Genomic DNA, 18,018 nt, shown 5'->3' with positions numbered 1-18,018 from the left:
AAGAGCTATCAAATGGCAGAGATACTTAATCCTCCTTTTATTCAGTAGCACTAAACCCAGTGCCTGGATTCTGGTCAGAGACGACTCAGGTTGGCTCCACAGTGAAGGAGTGTGTGTGACTGAGCATGTAGCATTGGCACGGCCAACAGACGACCCAATTACCACTTCACTCTCCATGGCTACCGAATAAAGTGCCCGCAAAAATGTTTGTCTGCTCACAACAAGAAGCATCTGTTTTTCTTCTTTTCAGCTTTTTTTCTTTTCACCTTTTCACTTTGCTTTTATTGGCTGTCTCTCATTCTTCCCGTTACATTCTCTGGTTCACTCTTTCTGTAGTTGAACATGTCCGCCTTTAAATGCATGCTCTTCAAAAAGTGGATAACTAAGTGAAGTGTTAATACAGGAAAAGCCTGAACAAAGATAACACACAGACACGCTCTTTGACAAGTAAGCAGCAAGGACTTTGCAGTGCTTTAGCTAATACCTTGTCTGAACTCAAATTTATAACACAGAGGGAAGAAGAGAGATACTCAGGGATGAAGAAGGAGAGAGAAAGGGCTTTTTATATTGGGGAAAAATATGCTGACAGCTGAAACTCTTGACAATCCTTAGCAATACTACAGTAGCTTACTGAGTCATTCTACTGCACACTAATGTGTTTATCTCTGCATGTGTTTGAGCTCACCGTGCGGATGGCGATAGGGATGCCAGAGTCGTCCACAGGGCCGATGCCTTCATAATGAGGGGCTTTAATAATGGACACCTTTGTCTCCTCTTCTGTGAAGCGGGCGATGGGCACCGTGCTGCTGATCCTGGTGTGGCCCAGCACCACAGACTCCCTGTTAAACGACTCGCTGCCCTCTGGACATGAGGGGAGAAAAGAGAAGACACAGTGTGAGTCGCACCAACAATTAGTTAATTAGCCAAGAAAAGGCAGCAACACAATCTGAACAGCCAAGCACAAAGTCATCCTGATATTAGCTGCTAATTTGCATGCCTCAAGATTAAATAGTACAAGAAAATTCAGCATTTTGTTCAATTTCATCTGTGCTCCACAAATGAATGGTTCTGTCTTCTCCTCACAAGTATATATGTGTAATATCTCGGGCTTGTAACAACTAGATTTACCAACCATTTAATTGACTAAGCAATAATAAGGAGATTAATTATAGGGTCCTTAAAAGATTTACACATTCTTGAAATTCCAAGCATTTCAACTATTCAGAGCAGGTTTAATTATTTTTTTTGTAGGTATTTTCATTGTAAGGCTTTTATATTCCGCATTTCAGTGTTTCTGTGAATGTTATCGTTCTAAGGGAGAGCAGCAGGTTCTCATTTAAAGTCAAATTCAAAGCCTAATGACCCCCTTAATCATGCATGATGATGATTTTTGCATGTCATACTGTCACACTGTGGCTCACCTGAACTCCTGCTCTGTCTCTGGAGTCCAGTGTTGAAGGAGGTGGGGGGAGGAGGATAGGATGGAGGAGACATGGGCCTCTGTGGAGCACTTCCGTTCATTGCATGAGAGAGGACCTGGCCCTAGGAGGGACCGAGAGCAAGAAACGGAGATAGTCACTATCCATCACACATGGCAGCAAAATGTACACATTTCCGTTCATCGTGTGAAATGTTGCTGTTCTGACCTCCAAGATTAGATAATGAGTGGAAATATAAAAGAACAAGTTGCGAAACAAGAGAATGTTAGTTTTATTAATCAATTATTACATATTATTGCTATAAATCTTAACATTAAAGGGTTAGAGGAGCCTATTATGGCAATCAGTGTAGATGTAGACAAATATTAGGACTGGTGGGATTCAGGAATTGCTGAATCTGAAGAGACTGTACAATGAAGGAACAGTTTGTTAGTGATAGTGAAGGAAAGGGGGGCTTTTGAACCAATTCAAAACAGACAGAAGGGATTAAAACGGTGGCGAACACATCTTTCAGATTCACATTCATTTCATTGTAAATTAGTTGTGACAAAAAGACAATGGACACAATGAGGGGCTTTCTGAAAAATGCTCTCCCATTGAACACAGAAACATTTGATTTCATCTCACAAAAGGATAAAAACTAAGCGTTTCAAGTCCAGTGTGTTAATATCAAAGATTAATTATCACAAAGAACAATGACTAGCAAACAATTTTTAACCAACAGAATGAAGTTTGCAATTATAACTAGTTAAAGATTTTTGAATCAATGGTTGAATCTCAAATTCTGTTAAGTTTTGGAGTTTCTTGAACGTAGAAGCAACCGAGCCTGTTAGCACATGCTACACCACATGTTATGACCATCATCTGGTGAAGCATATTTCTCGATATTTCTCCCTTTAATGCACAAGGCTTGGAGTAAACAGTGCAAGCAGTATGTAAAAAATTCTATTCAGTGTCAATACGAAGTGTAAAGATTTACCATTCTGTGAAAGGGTCCTTTACATCTACTCACATGGGCAATATAATTAGCTGAAATTTAACTAGAGTCATAATGCACCTCACAACTTTTGATTTGAACAGGCCTTAAGTGACAGTACAATTGCATCGGATATAAAAGGCACAACAAAGAGAAACATAGACAAGCACACAGATATAGAGTCCTCCTGAGTACAGACACATTAACATTATTGGGGAACATTAGGTTGTAGACGATGGTTAGTGAAAGGGAAAAACAGGTAGCGAAAGCACAATTCATGAAAGATTGGTTCAGCCATCCAAATGTGTTGCGGGGGGGACTTTTTGTTTCTGTTAATTATGTGTGTTACAGCAGTGACTTGTTGGAATAATTACATTAGTAACAGCATCTGCTGCAGCAGTGGAGGCCACAAAGGTTGTTAGCACATCATCAGGGCCAGCAGTGGATGTGTAGGTGGAGACAAGGCTGAGCGTGGGCGATGGCGTGGGTGAGGCACCGGGTGAGTCCAGGCTACAGATCTGCAGCTCGTCCAGCAGACCCGCCGTGGACGACGAGTAGTGGCTGAGAGCTGACACCGTCAAGGGGGAAGCTGAGGGTGACGCGCAGCCCCCGCCGATCATACCGCTGACTGTGGGGAGGCTCGGCCTGCTGACTGCCCCTGCTCCACTAGCAACATACGGGCTGGGTGACAGAGCCTTGGGCATTAGGCCTGGCAGGTATTCGAGAGACTCTGAGCTGTGGCAGCGATAGGGGGAGTGCCGGGCTGTGGGGTCAGGGGAGGGAGGCCCCTGGTGTTGGAGGGAGAGGGAGTTGATTGGAAAAGGAGGAAAGGAGGAGAAGGGCTTAGTGACATCACTCATTAGTCACGCTGTCAAAGAGGACGTGTGGAAGAAACACGTGAGCCTAGCAGAAGGCGATATGCTGCAGGGAAACCACACTGAGGTGTCATGAGGCTGCAGCAGCATCTCCTGAAACATGGTTAATGCTGTAATGGGCGGTTAGTTCAAACACTGTGAAGGGCATCACATACAGTATACAGACAGCAACAGGGGTATAAAATAAATAAAAACAGTTGGTTATCACACATACATTATGAGTTCACACATATATAGGACCAACTTTGTTTGGTTGTTTGGATGGCAGCTACAATACTAACAAACCAAACAGCATCACACATAAGAATTATATGAAGAGGATAAAAACACCTGCGTTAATTATTGTCTATGTAAGGCAAAACTCTATAAACACAAACTTCCCAGAATTTGAATGCGTTGTACTCGTTCTCATTTTTGGCCTCTGAATTTGACAACCTGGCGACTTATTTGACTGTTTTGATGCGAGCTCTAGGCATTAAATGATGTGATGCAGCCAGTGTGTTACCCTTTCATCACTCTTGATGTCAACAAGAAAAAAAACTGGCGGTTTTGTATTATATTGACCTTAAATGGACTTAAGCTGTTTCTCTCTTTTGTTTTGTGGTTAGCCTTTATAGTCAGTTATGTACCAACAGTTCTGCAGGAGAAGGTCTTGGTGGAACAGCAGGAGGAGTCTTCGTTATCTCCACCTGGGATGGAGATGGACTCGGGGTTGGATTTGTGACCTTGGGCTCTGCTGTGCTGTTTGGAGGCTGAGGCTCGGGATGCTTCAGATCCTCAGAGTTGGTTTGGACAGAGAGCGATGCTGCTGGTGTTAGGGTGGGATCCATTTGAGGTGGTGGGGAAATAGGTGGAGGGGAACCTGTGGTCTGGGTTTTAGGTTGGTGGTCAAGGTTAGAGTTGAGGTGAGCTGGGGGGTCAGCGATGGTGACAGGGGTTATTCTGAGGGAGGACACCTTACGCTCCTGGGCCTGTGTGCTAGTGGTGACAGATGCACTACCGTTTGTAACCTCATGTGCTACGGTGGACTGTTGTGACTGCTGGACTGAGTTTGCATTGGTCTCTGAGTAAGAATAAGAGGATGTGGTATTAATAGTGAAGGACTCTTTTAAAACGGCCTTCTCTTTCTGCGTGAATTTAACCATTCCAGGGCTGAAATCATAAGGCAGGGCAACAGCGGAGCGATAGTCTGGTGGATTAGTGCCAGTGGGGGAGAAGTGGAAACTCTCTCTTCTTGGGGGAGGCAATGGAACGTGATCAATATCCTTATTGGCCAATTAGAAAGCAGCAGCCAATGTAAGTTCAAACAACAACAAAGAAAAATCATCAGAGCAAAGCTTGAAACAAATGATTTTCCATAGGCATACATTCCACATAGTTTGTGGGGTCACAGACCTACGTTTTGATTTAAATAGCTTTAAAACATGGTATAAACAGAAATGCTAACATCTGTCCATGTGATTTGTGAGACATTTTACCTGTGTGGGAGATTTTTTGTCCTGCAGGTTGGGTCTGACACTGCGGAAGCCTTTGGCAGCAAGAGACGAGCTGCTGTTGTCTCCATTCTTAAGGCCATCTGTTACACTCCGGGACCGCCAAGAATCTGGAGATCACATTAATAATATTACCATGACAAACTGCAATGGGTTGATTAACAATTCCGGTATTTCAAAGGCAGTTTTCTAATTTTGTTATAAGAGCATCAACTTAAATTCACTACAAAAGAGAAGCAACTTACCCAAGTCTGACAAGTGAGACTCACTCTCTGGGGATAGAGAAGACACGGCAACAAGAAGTGACGTGATTAGATGTTTGGTCACGTTTTACCTTCAACAAATGTCAATATATACTGCACAGGGTTACATCTAAAGTAGTCATGCTCACACATGTTATGTAAGGGGTAAATGAGAAAACAGAGGACTGAAAAGAAACAAAGAAGAGGGAAAAGTACACAACAGAAACCGTCTTTTTGAAGTATTACATGACTCATTCTGGTGTGATGCACCCTTTCATCTTCTGTTTCTCCAACGTCCTTTGAATAAGGATAGTGAAAATACAGGAATTCCCAGGCCACAGACATTACAGATTTGTAAATCATAACCCTCACAGCGTTACCAGTATCAATTAAAGATATACGTATCAGTACATTATTTATTTGAAAGAAGGCTTTTTTCAGAAGGTTGCTCTTTATGTGCAGTGGTCTACAAATGTTCCATCAGTATCTGGCCCCATTACAGAAATAAAAATAGACATAGTGTACATTAAAAAGAGGATGAGAAGAGTGCTCGAGGCACTTCATGCACATCAGGACTTGATATACTCCCCATACTAATAAAAGACAAATCCTCCAGAGCACACTAATGTGAGCCCCATTATTGGACATAAAGATTAAAATCCACACAGCGGAACAACCCTTATGCATGGAGCCAGAAGTCTTTTAAGGATACTTTTGAGACATTCCAACCTGGAATATTTCCAATAAGTGGCTATTGAGGGTCCTTGGGTGATACTATGTTTGGACTCGCCACTTCATAGTTGTACAAATATTTCTCTTTAAATTGATCCCTCTTGGCTAGCAGGATACTCTCCGTTTCAGGACCGGAACTGCATATTTTGGAGTAAAGACTCAAAGTTTGACAGTATGCTTAACAGCAATGGGGAGTGTACTAGGTCCCTCAGAAGCTGACGCCTGCATGTCTCCTACACAATAATGCTGTAGTGGCTACACACAGGATCCTATTGCCCTCTGAGCGGTGTTTGGTCAGTTCTTCCATGCTTCTTAACCTTCTGTATCTCACAACAGCTCATCAGTTTTCAGACAGAGCCCTATTATTCTTGAAAGGAAGCTGACAGAGCAATATTTCCGACATGGGTGCAGCCATTTACTTTCATGTTGACAAGCACCAGGCACAAACTTTGCTCTTTCAGCAGAAGAAAGGAATAGGCAGCTTGGGACGATGCAGCTAAGACATAAGGAAGCTGAACACATGTTTTGAAATCAGTTCCTACTCTGGCTATGTGAAAAGCTCTTCATTTATACATCTTAACTTGGACTGTATAACCTCAAATAATGTGTCAAATTTAAAGGCAAACATTGTATATATAAACCCAATCTACTGTAAGTGTGCATGAGAGTTAAACCCTTTTCAGGATGTATAAAGCAACATTTGGCCACTTAGAGTTTACACACAAGCTCATCCCAGAACATATCATTCTCTAATAGCTGAGAGCTGTTCCATGTCGAAGCAATGCATAGAAAGAGTAGCAGGAAAAAGAAAACAGGGAGAGTAATCTACCCGTAAAGAGGAGATTGCATGGAGTAGAGCAGAGATGAAAAACATTTAGTTATCAAAAGCAAGATCACAATACTTTATGACTGATTTAGGAAGCAAAAACAGCCCAAGATCGCAGACTAAACAAAACGATAATACAAAGAACTGATTAGAAAAAAAAAGGGCATCCCACAGTCCAGACATTGCTTACGCATAAACAGGAAGCATGGAAATATTTCAAATATGCTCAAGCCATATCAGTATAAATAGTTTAAAGCAAGCCACGTTTTAAAGACTTACCTCGTGTTTTGGCCAGTCACTAACTGAAGCAGCCTGTATTTTAGCTGTCTGTATAACTTATTTTTCCAACATGTGTTAATCTGCAATGTGTTTGAGAGTGTTAGTACCTGAGCCTAGATTTGGAGAGCTCTGGACCCTCTTCATGGGAGAGAGCATGAGCGACAAGGCTGCACTTTTGCGAGAGCATCCTCCGCTATCTGAGAAATCACAGCCAGGCAGGTGATCAAGGCGGCAGAAGCAGCAGCAGCACACATGCACATGCAGAAACAAACACAAATGCATCCAGGCGTATAAACGTAAATCAAAAGAGGCAAGACACATGCACTTAAAGAGCCTGGTTTTTACTGCATGAGCTCAGGATATCTGTTGAAGCTGGTGTACAGCGGAAGAGCAACATGAGATTATATTGGATTAGTTTAAACTTTTTAAGTGGGGGACATTTGTTAAACGTTAAAAAAAATCTCAGTTTACTGCTGTGGTGACAAACTTTGGAAAGACCTCAATCAACTCAGCATCAGTAAATTACTAAAAACATTCAGCTGGTGTTTCCATACATTTTATATATTAACACAGAAAATATTGAATCTGTAAAAAAACTTAACTTCAGGAGCAAATGTTTTGGTCAGTTTTGTACAATTTTAAATATTGCACAACACCCTTGGTTTAAATACTATGTTGAACTCTGGTCTTACTGTTGTAGTTTTATTGGTTGTCTTTTAAAGCATGCCAAAGCTATTCATGTGCTGACCTCTATATTGTAAATATCACCACGGTGAGTCAGGCATCCTCTGTGTGGTGTGTGGAGAAGCCTCAAAGACAGATTACTCTTCATTGATTCTCCGGCTGTAATACACACTTTAGCTCGGGATGACTGCCAAGTTTAGGACAAAGCTTTGGGAATGTATTGAGGGAGGATTATTACATTACTGTGGTTAAAAGCAACAGGCTTACTATTCTTATTGATGCTTTCAGTCACAATAAACCAGGCCAAATACATGGATAATCACCAAAGTGGTGAAACAGGGTGAGGGTTAGGTTTATAGATGCATGCCTGTGGAAGAGCGACACCACACGCAGTGTTTAAAATAGCCGTGTGGTCTGTCTATTGTTGAGAATCAAAGGTAAACAATAGTTTGATGTTCAGTTAATTTGTTATCAGGAAATAACAAGATCGCAAAAATAAAAAACATAAATATTCAACTTTGGAAACAATAAAAATAGAAGGGATGGACAATCTCATGCAGTGTGTGTGTGTGCATTTGTATACATAAATACCTGTATTCATATTGAAGATGACTTCTTACTGGTCTATTGCAGGGGGACACACTTTCCTGTAAACAAAAACAATGTATTTCAGACAAACAATAAATGTCCAGTAACTTGTTTTTACAAAATGATCCTCCTGTGACTGCTACAATACATAATAAAGTATTGGATTATAAAAACAATGCTATTTCCTGTGTCAACTCTTTGTATCGAATCGCGAAAATAAGCATTTGCTTTGAAATTCTTGTAGTTTCCTTTTGCCCACTTGGTCATTAGGTGGACTTTGATTCAAATCACAATAAAAAGACTAAATCTCTGGGCAGGAAAAGTCTGGAGAGATTAATGATGTTTAGGGCAGGAATGCTGTGTGCTGACAAACTGCTATTAACTGCAAGTCAACTCGGCTTTAAGTCCTTTCACACATTTCATTTCAAATCTGCAAAAAAAACCTACGCTGAAGCCTAAATTGTAGCCTAAAAAAGGAAGCTGAAAAGCATTTGGTTTTGCACACATTTAATAAAAAAGACTCTTTATCACTCAGTGCCAGGAGTTAGTTTCGTTAATAAACTGCTTTACAACAAACACATAATATATTGGAAGGACATCATTTTCTATAAATGTTCAAGGTTAACAGAAGTGCAATTCAAGTGTTTGTGTTTTGCTGCAGCTTTAAATGATCTGTCATATACACTTCACACAGTCTTTTAAAAACATTTTCAAATTGATTCAACACATACTGCCTGTCATTTTGAAAATATGTTTATACCAACGCCTAAGCCCACGGAATGTAAATGTGGGAACATACCGTCTTACATCTGAGTGACACAACGACTGCAGCAAATGCACCCAGATGAAAATAACGTGAATGATAAATGATACACAATACCATGTTTACTTAACTGTAACCATATGTAATGCATGCCTCTTGCTATATGAAGACCTTTTCTCGGAACTGTTGCAGTAGGTATCATGATTGATATGAATAGGGTACACATCAAAAGTCAAAAGGAGCAACACTGACTGCAGCATCGCAGCGTAAACGCATGCACACGTGTGTCATCACAGGATTTTAAAAGTATGACAGATACTACAAGTGACAGCCTACAGTGGCTGCAGCTGGGATCATGCAAGTCTGGTATAAAAATAACTATAACATACACACGGCTAACCTTGTTTCACACACGCAGATATTGTTCGGAAGTAATGAGCTGTTGTAAATCTTTATCGAACATACTGTTTTTACCCATACGGTGAACTTAATTCAGTATTGTGCCCAGATGTGTTCCTCTAATTAAGGTTGGTTGACTTTAATAATTCATGTCCTTATTTGTGATTTAAAGTGATTTTAATCCTGGAAAGATTTGGTCAAACGATTTTTCCATGGAATATTCTTGTCCACCTCTGTTAATCTTGCAGTTGCCAGCAGTGTATAACCATATGTCCAGTTACCATAAAGCAGAGCAAATACCCGATGACTTGCAAGTAAAGGCATAAACCCAAATCAATTGGGAATGCTCTTTTAATTTCCTTTCATTAACTTTGTTTAGCACAGGAGAGTAACGTACAGATGTTTTGGCTGTGCTTTCTTCGTGAGCCGAGTGAGTAAATCGGAGTACCGCTGCATGATAATGAATGTTCAGTTCAGGTTAGAGCTGGTGCTTGAATTCAATTAAATCCTGTTACAGCTCTGCTTATGAAAATGCATTTGTGCTTTAACACTAACGCAACTCTTGGCCTCATTGCACATTGACAAGTAAAGTCCGGATAATTGTGACTATCATTGAGTGGGGCTTATTTTGGAAAAGGAATGCAGCCTTATTCTGCCATTAATGTGTAAACCAACTTCACAGTTGCCTCTGGTGGTGAGTGGCTCTAGATGAATGGCATGCCATGTATTTGACCACACACATAAATGTACAGGCATCTGGCGGGTATTTTGGATTATGACTCAATAATACATATTCTCACTTCAACAAGGCTGTGAAAATGTGTTTAAATTACATATATCCGTCTATGTGTATATGTAACACAAAATTGTAGCAGTGAGAATGCCAAACTTTGTTCGAGACATGAGCATTACAAACGTATTCCTTACAGAAAGTGTTTCCTAGATATATTGAGGTGCCTTTGGGATCATTCCTTGCAAGTAAACTCACATAACACCAAATTCTCTTCAGAAATAGCCGTCACTTGTAGGTATTGTACATCATCCTCTTACAGGAGTATATCATTAATAAAATCAAATCAATGATAAACATATCAACTTGTAAGTACACTTCATTATTTACTTCTACTATAGAGTTCACAATGGTGACTGTGAGGAGGAAATAATATTACTTGTGGTACAACCCATGCACCGTGGGATACTTTCAGCCCCCTGAAGACCTAACCCTCACCCTAATACATTGCACCCTCGTAAATCTATCTCTGAAAAACACACATACACACAGATGCACTGGAGTAAATCATGGGTCTGGCGTCACCGGCAGTCGCTGTCCAAATGATGGTCAGATTATAAACAGGATCATGTTTCTTGGGGACAGATCCGCGGCGACACAGCAGCTGTGGCCGGGGTGTAATGTTATGGCTGGACACTTGAAGAACACCCGCCAGGCTCTACACCTCCCAACATCTCTCACTATCTGTTCAGGCCTTTTCAAGCTTTTAATCACAAAATGATCAGCACTCTCTAAAGCCGGTGATAGATCATTAGCAGCTCATGCCTTTCAGGATAAGGTAAACAGTATACCTCCAATGGAGGGGCACCACATTTCTCCAGTAGGGAGAGCTTCTCAAAGATATGATGCTTAATGTAGTGCTTAGAAATATGGAAATAAATGTTATTATTGATTTTCTAATAATGATCAATCAATCCCCAGAACTGTTCTCTACATTTAGTTTTACTAGACGTTTAACAAAATAAAGATAATGTGCTGAATCATTAAATAACAAACCAGGAACCTTAATTTCCAAAGAGTTGTTTTCAATTCTTGCCCTTGTTGCTGGCAAAGGCATTGGGTATGTTAGGATTCTTTCGAGTCATTTTATTTTTTAATTTTGCAGCGGTTTATCCACCAGCTGTAATTTAGGCATTGGTAGGCCACTCTGTAGACTTGTGTGTGTATAATTACTGAGGGCAATAGCTGTGGGACTTCAACTACCCAAGTCAGAGCTTTAAGCCACAGAAGGCAGTGCTGTCCAACACCACAAGCCCATCAAGTCTCATTGGTCTGTTAAGTGACCTACTGGGACCCATTCAGTTTATCTGAGTGGACTAATAGGATTTAAGCTGTGAATCCTTTTGAACCATAAGACCGTTTTGTAACAATAATAGGTTGTAAGCTTGTGCTTCATTGTTTCTTTATTAGAGGAACATTACTATTGATTTGAGCTAATCACCAGAAGTATTCTATATTGACATCCTCCCCTTGCCAAACTGGATATTTTCCAAACTGGAGTAGTTAATATTGTTGACCTCTAAAGGACTCTTGTGGACACAAATCGCGTGTTAATGACAAAGTCGCAGGCAGTATGGAAATTTCCAAGAGTAATCAGTCGCTCATAAAATGTTTGTGTTGACAGCACTTAGATGGCAAAGCAGCACTTAATCAAAGCCAGCAGAACCAGGTTAAAGCAATGTTTAAAATGTCATGAACCATTACGACCTATGAACAAAAAAAAGGTCATTTGGCACGGCCATTATACTAAAAGAAATGTCCTGTGAAAGAACACAATAACATGAAGAAATATTTAACCCAGACAGTGTAATGGAAACACAAAAGGAAGGAAAGAAAAATAAAAACAATGTCCTCAAAGAGCACCGGCCGGGATGCTATTAGTTCCTGGCAGTTTGCCGCGGCGTAGACAAAACGAGTGTCTAAAAACAAACGTGTCAACATCCTTCCATGAGAACATTTTAAAACTGGAAACATAAAACCTTTTTCAGTCTTGTGCTTATTGGACATGGCTATGGATGATAAACAAGGTCTTCTTCACAAATTAATTTGTCCTTCACTTGATTACTTTTACATCTTACTCAATACAGATCTGATCCCCAGGAAAAGGGAGAGATTTAAGGCTTAACTATTTCAGTTAGTTAAACAAGGGTGCATTTCTTCTGCAAAAGGACTCTAGAAACTAAATAAATATGTCAAAAGGAAATAATGATTAACAAATGAATATATATACACTCATAATAATAATAATACTCAAACTACAAAATGAGTTTGGTTGTAGCCATTTTATTCTTTTTAAATCCCATGTTTCGATTCGATTTCAGTAACTTTCAGATTGACATTTTTTTCCAGTGTGTGTGCATGTGTGAGGGCGGCAGGAGAGAGTGAACATTCATTGGAGATAAGCCGACTATGGCTTCAAGGGTCCTGACCCTGAAGTGGTCACTCAGACTGAGACATACTCACAGGATGTCAGCAGATTAAGCTCCTTAGCAAATCTATTTAAAGACCCAACCAAAAAGTCATCAGATAGCCATTTTATGTTTAGCCGTTCTATACCAAGGATTATCAGCGGTTGAAAGCTTGATAAGAAAAAAAAACCCACATTACTCCACTGCTCTGTAAATTAACAAGAAATATTCATTAAGTGAGTCGAGGAGATCACAGAGAACAAATCCCTTCTAAACTCGGCAACAGTATGTCTCTGGGGATCCGACGTAAATCTCAGTGGAGACATGGTTAGCCTGAAACCCAACTGACAGGGAGAGTGACCCCTGCAAAAGAGGAAGTCTTTAGAATGCTTCATTCCTTAATTACTGAACCTGATCCAAGTTGTTTAAGTGGTGCATTTTTGTGGTGAAAATGCAGGGTTGCGGTACAAGAAAAAAAAATAAAAGGCTTGGGAAACAAAATAAGAGTACATAAGTGAATGCACAAAGTGGAATCTGAATTGTACAGCTTTAAGTATTTCTAGAACTCAAGATAAACATTAGCCAACAGGAGAAAATGTAATTAATAAATGGTGTAATATCACACTACAAGAGAAGGATGACTGTAATACTATGGGTTTAGTTGTTCAAATTTCAACAGTGTACTTAAAGTTAAGTATATTGTCGCCCTTCTTCCTGTTTAAGTATGGATTAAAAATCATCCCTTACAGTCTTGCAGATTGTACTGGAAATGGCAGCAGCAATAGAGTGTTACATCAGCTACTGCAAAGATCACTTGTTGTCTCCCATTCCAAAACCTCCTTTTCGGACAAGAATATAAAACAATATTGGCTCAACAGCGCAACTAAACTACTGGAGCGTAGTTATATGGTACAGTGGACCTATTCATCTGGAGGATACATTAGGATAATAAATAATGAGGCTCTTCTTTTCAAGGCTGTGGTAACTTCAAATAGAGAGAAGGTTGATATTGTGTCCAAGCCATTCACTGGAGGGCCATGGAACAATTTACTTCTGTATGCTGTGTTTTAAACTCATCCTCAAAGTCACACCAAATCATACCCTGGAGAAGTCAGTAAGTCAACATTTAAAAATCTGACATTTGGTTATTGTCCAGATAAAGGTTGCTGTAATTTAGGGCTTAAAGAACAACACAGAGGTTTGCATCACAATCTTTTCTGAGGGTACTTCTTAGCTGAGTGTTAAAATCCTACTGCATACATCAGAATTATTATCCTGCCAAACATGGCCACCAAATACATTGACAGATTTATGAATATTGTTTTGGACATGTTTTGCATTATGTTAAGAATTAAAAGTAAGCATTCTTTATGCAAGTAAACCTCTAAGGTAACATAGTGGTTTTTAACTTTGTGGCCAGTTTGATTTAGATCAGCCAATACCCTGAGCACTTAACAGTTTATGCAACAGTTTCACACTAGCTAGAAATACCAAAAATCAATATTATACAGCTGTGCCAAGAACTATTTGTTCAATTTAAATGGTAAGTCTTCATGCAAAGTTTTTAAAACTCTCACACAAACACAGAGTCAATGTTGTTTGCCATTTTATAAGCAATGTCGGATCAGCCCCATGTAACTGTTCGACCACCACATTACTGCCACTAGTTGACCACAACCACGTCCAACAAAGTCTCGGTTATCAGTCTTGTTTGTTCAACCTTGCCACTCATTAGCAGACCCCCCCCCTGGCCGAATGAATGGATAGGGGAGGTCAATACGCTGACCCTGCATGCCCACTCACTGCCCATACTGCAACAACAGAGGCCCGTGTGTTCAGTACATTGCATCACAACCCCACTAACGAGCGGGAGCCATCAGCCTGAGAGCACTAATGCAATTATGCAACACAAGCCCCGGGACTGTGAGTCGGGCTGTGGAGGAGGAAGAATGAATTGGATGTGACAATTCAGGGGTTTGTTATCTTACCATTTCTATACAGCTAAAGATGCATTCACTTTATACAGCGCCGATGTTCATGGATAGGAAGAGAACGATAAATACAATTGACAAGAACATGGCAAATCAAAAACAAACAAAGAAAAAGATATGGATTGCAGAGAGGAAGAGAAATGATCAAAATAAATAAGTTTGAAGAGGCAAACAGAGCTAAAACAAAAAGGAGCCAACTTTAGCATGTGTTTTATTTAAGCTGTCTGACTAAATCCGTCTTTGAGCAACGCTTCGAAGTAAACAACACCTCTAAAGCTGCCAATGTTGTATCTCCTTCTCTGCAAGATTTGTACGCTACATGAAGTGCTTTATACCAAAAAAAGGCTAGTGATAAGAACACTGCAGAGACTTAAGCTAGACACTGAGACAATTACAAGTTAATATAGGCAGGGTTACATGCAATTATAGGATCAGTAAATGGAGGGTCAACTGTGGTGCATACGGTGCCAAATGCCAAAGCAATTTCAAAGATGAAGCTTGATCTTTTCCTGACTGGACATTTTGACTTAGTGTTATAGTTATGGCCCGGTTATGGCTTCAGCTTTTTCAAATGTTTGAGTGAAGGGAGAACGACTGTGGGTCACCTCGGAATCTCAGACACTTTCAGGTTTAAGACGTGATATTTAAACTGTAACGTTCCCAACTGCAGACATCTAAACCACTGCATTTTAAACTTTCTCATGCTCACAAAATACTACGCACAGGCAATATAAAAGCAACAAAAAACATAATTTAATAAAATACTCTGTGGTGATGATCTTTATAAGCAACTCCCCTTCTTAAGAGCAGGAATCAATGGTTCATTCATAAACGACCACCTAATGCAGTGAGTAGAGGATCTAACCAAGAGTACCACTGACAGGTCATAAAAACAGAGCATTGACATTGAAGATGAAACTGACCATGTGGGCTTTTAAATATGAGTTTTCCAAAACAGGCTCTTACCTTTAAAAATATTTTTGATGACTAATGCCAATTTAACTGCCCTACAGTCTAGGCAATTCCAGCATGACTGGATACTTCAATAAGTCAGGAGAATTCTTACATGAAATTTTTCCATCCAAAACTGAATCCATTCTGGAACATATGCATGGCCTTAGAAGTTGACTGAATGTGCCACTATCTGTTTATGAAATGCTTGCCTGATGTTTTGTAAGAGGACTAATGGGGAAAAGACATTCTGGAAAATGCAGAAATACACCTTTTCAGACACTGGGATAGTAAACATTCCCATCTAGAAAATGAGGGTACTGAAAGCTGCTCAATATTAATTATTATTGTGGGGAAATTAGTTCTGTGAAAAATACAGCATAACAGCAAAGAAACCTTATGGATCATTGAACTGCAACGACAAAATAACAGCGGTCACATATGGCATGATTTTATAACAATTTACAAAATCTGATGGCAATAACAAACAGACATATGAAAATAGTCTGCTATTTGACCCTAGGGGTGCACTAAAGGAGAATGGCTATCAGCCGTGGCTAAGATTACATTCCCCATACATAGTCTGGATTCCCCAGGTACCAGTGTTAAGTGTCGAGCATGAAGATAAGAGCAACTTGATTAGCAGGAGTGCTATATTTACTGCCATTAGGCAGGACCCTTTACCCTCCATGGTGGTCCAGATCACCGTGAATATCCATCTGAGGAATCTTTATGTATTCTGGTTTAAGGCACAAGGAAACATGCTCATTTTTCACGTGTTCAGCTTCTACAATTGAACAGGTGGTTGAGGAGCCACGGTACATTTTGCCACTACTGGAAACACAACAAAGAAGTTTATCAGAGTGATGATAGTTTAAGCCCCAACAATTTGAGACCGTTGATGAATTCAATTTGCCTCTGAAATGCTTCTCTTTCCTGGATGGCCATTGAAAAACACTGCAATAAGGAGCAAATGCCACATTCCCCTGAAAGAGCTTAGACATTTCAGGACGCAATGCTAGTGCCAGTTTGTTTAAGCAACTACATATTCTCATACATTTGTATACACACCAACGCATCTATGAAGGTATTTTAAATGTCAGACAAGAAATACACATTCAACTCAGACTGTAATTCGAGAGCTTTGTGTTTGCAGTTTTTCTGTGAATGACTTTATCATTTAATACATCAGGTTGTAAACATCACCCAGTATCAGGAAGGAATGAGGATAAGAAGGGCCAAACAGAGTGACAGTATCATGGGGACTGAAGTTATCAAGACGATGAAGAGAAAAAATAGTATTTCTGTACAGCCTGCATAAGCTCCCTGATATGTAGAAAACAAATACCTCAAAAGTTTCTGTACTATAATCTGAAATTGACTTATAAATAAATATATGTCCAATTCTGACTCCAATTGGTCTCTGTCCAACTGAGTAACTTCTTCTTAGACCCACATCACAGGTTATACAGATCAGAGTCAAGCAATAAAGCTATTTCAAAACCCAAATGTTTTCTCAAATGTAATTTCTCTGGCACGAGAATGAATTACATTTATTTAATATTGTCACATTTACATGATAAAAATTGTGCTCCCTGTGATGCTTACAGGGAACAGACTAAGTGCATGGAAGGGCAAAAAGGGAACCAAAAAGGACCCACACTACAAACTAAGGCTGGGAACCACCCCTTACTGTGTACCCAAGGGGTCAAGGTGACATTCCACAACACCTCTGAGACCGGTCTAATGGAGGGATTGGAGCATGGCTTTTGTTGAGAAGGAAAGAAGAGACCATGAAAACGAGTGTAACAAGAGATGGAAGTATGTACAAGGGACAGAGGGAAGAAAATGAGATACCGGGCCCAAATTATGGGAAGGTAAAAAGGTGACGGGAACTTTTCTCCAAATTTTGTCAAAATATGAAATTATAAGATGAAAATTCATTTGTGTCATTTGTACATTTAATTTGACTTTTTATCCTCAAACATTTGTTCCTTTCCTGAAGCCTAAAAAAAATCTTCTAGGGTTGATGTAGTGCTATAAAACTTTGCGATCCACTATCCTGTAATCTAAATTTGCTGATGCTATTTCTGAGGTAACCGCGGTCGCAACCATGGATTTATTTGACACTATTTCCCCTATCTGCTGTCACAAAAGACAAAAGTTGTTCTCTAGGTCTATAATTGTGGGTTCTGGCATAACAGATATACAATTCCCTTTTGGTATTTGGGTTGTAAAATCTATTCAGATCTCTTTAATTTGCATTCCCTTTAAAAAGTCAATGCGTTCATAATATAACTATAGAAACAAAGGAGAAAGGACAGCACTAAATTATTAATGTATGTATGTAGAAACATGACATTAAATAATATTCTAGCACAAATGTATGTAAATCAAACTAACGTCAGTCAGAAATCTACCTAAAAAACTTTAAATTAAGAAACGCTGTCTTGGCATAAAAATGCCCAAGCACATAATTTAACAAGAAAATAAAACCCCCTTTGACTCAGTATCTTTTCTGACATAACCCTAAAGAAGTTGCATCTCAACCAGCAGAGTGCAGGTGCAATTATCCATCAAGC

General features: G+C 39.7%; 1 protein-coding gene across 1 annotated transcript in view; it reads right to left on the bottom strand.

Moving 5' to 3' along the window:
• The window catches only part of sorbs2a (sorbin and SH3 domain containing 2a), a 46,295-nt gene that overhangs the window by 21,075 nt on the left and 7,202 nt on the right, over positions 1-18,018 (bottom strand). Inside the window, 7 exon segments of the mRNA XM_063884381.1 lie at positions 686-861; positions 1,422-1,542; positions 2,790-3,203; positions 4,769-4,893; positions 5,029-5,055; positions 6,970-7,059; positions 8,138-8,193. Coding sequence (XP_063740451.1) covers positions 686-861; positions 1,422-1,542; positions 2,790-3,203; positions 4,769-4,893; positions 5,029-5,055; positions 6,970-7,059; positions 8,138-8,147 — 963 coding nt within the window. The 5' untranslated portion in view covers positions 8,148-8,193.

This window comes from Eleginops maclovinus, chromosome 5 (assembly GCF_036324505.1).
Source record: "Eleginops maclovinus isolate JMC-PN-2008 ecotype Puerto Natales chromosome 5, JC_Emac_rtc_rv5, whole genome shotgun sequence".
NCBI classification, from domain to species: Eukaryota; Metazoa; Chordata; class Actinopteri; order Perciformes; family Eleginopidae; genus Eleginops; species Eleginops maclovinus.
The sequence above is the reverse complement of the archived record's forward strand: the minus strand, read 5'-3'. Positions and strand labels throughout refer to the sequence as shown.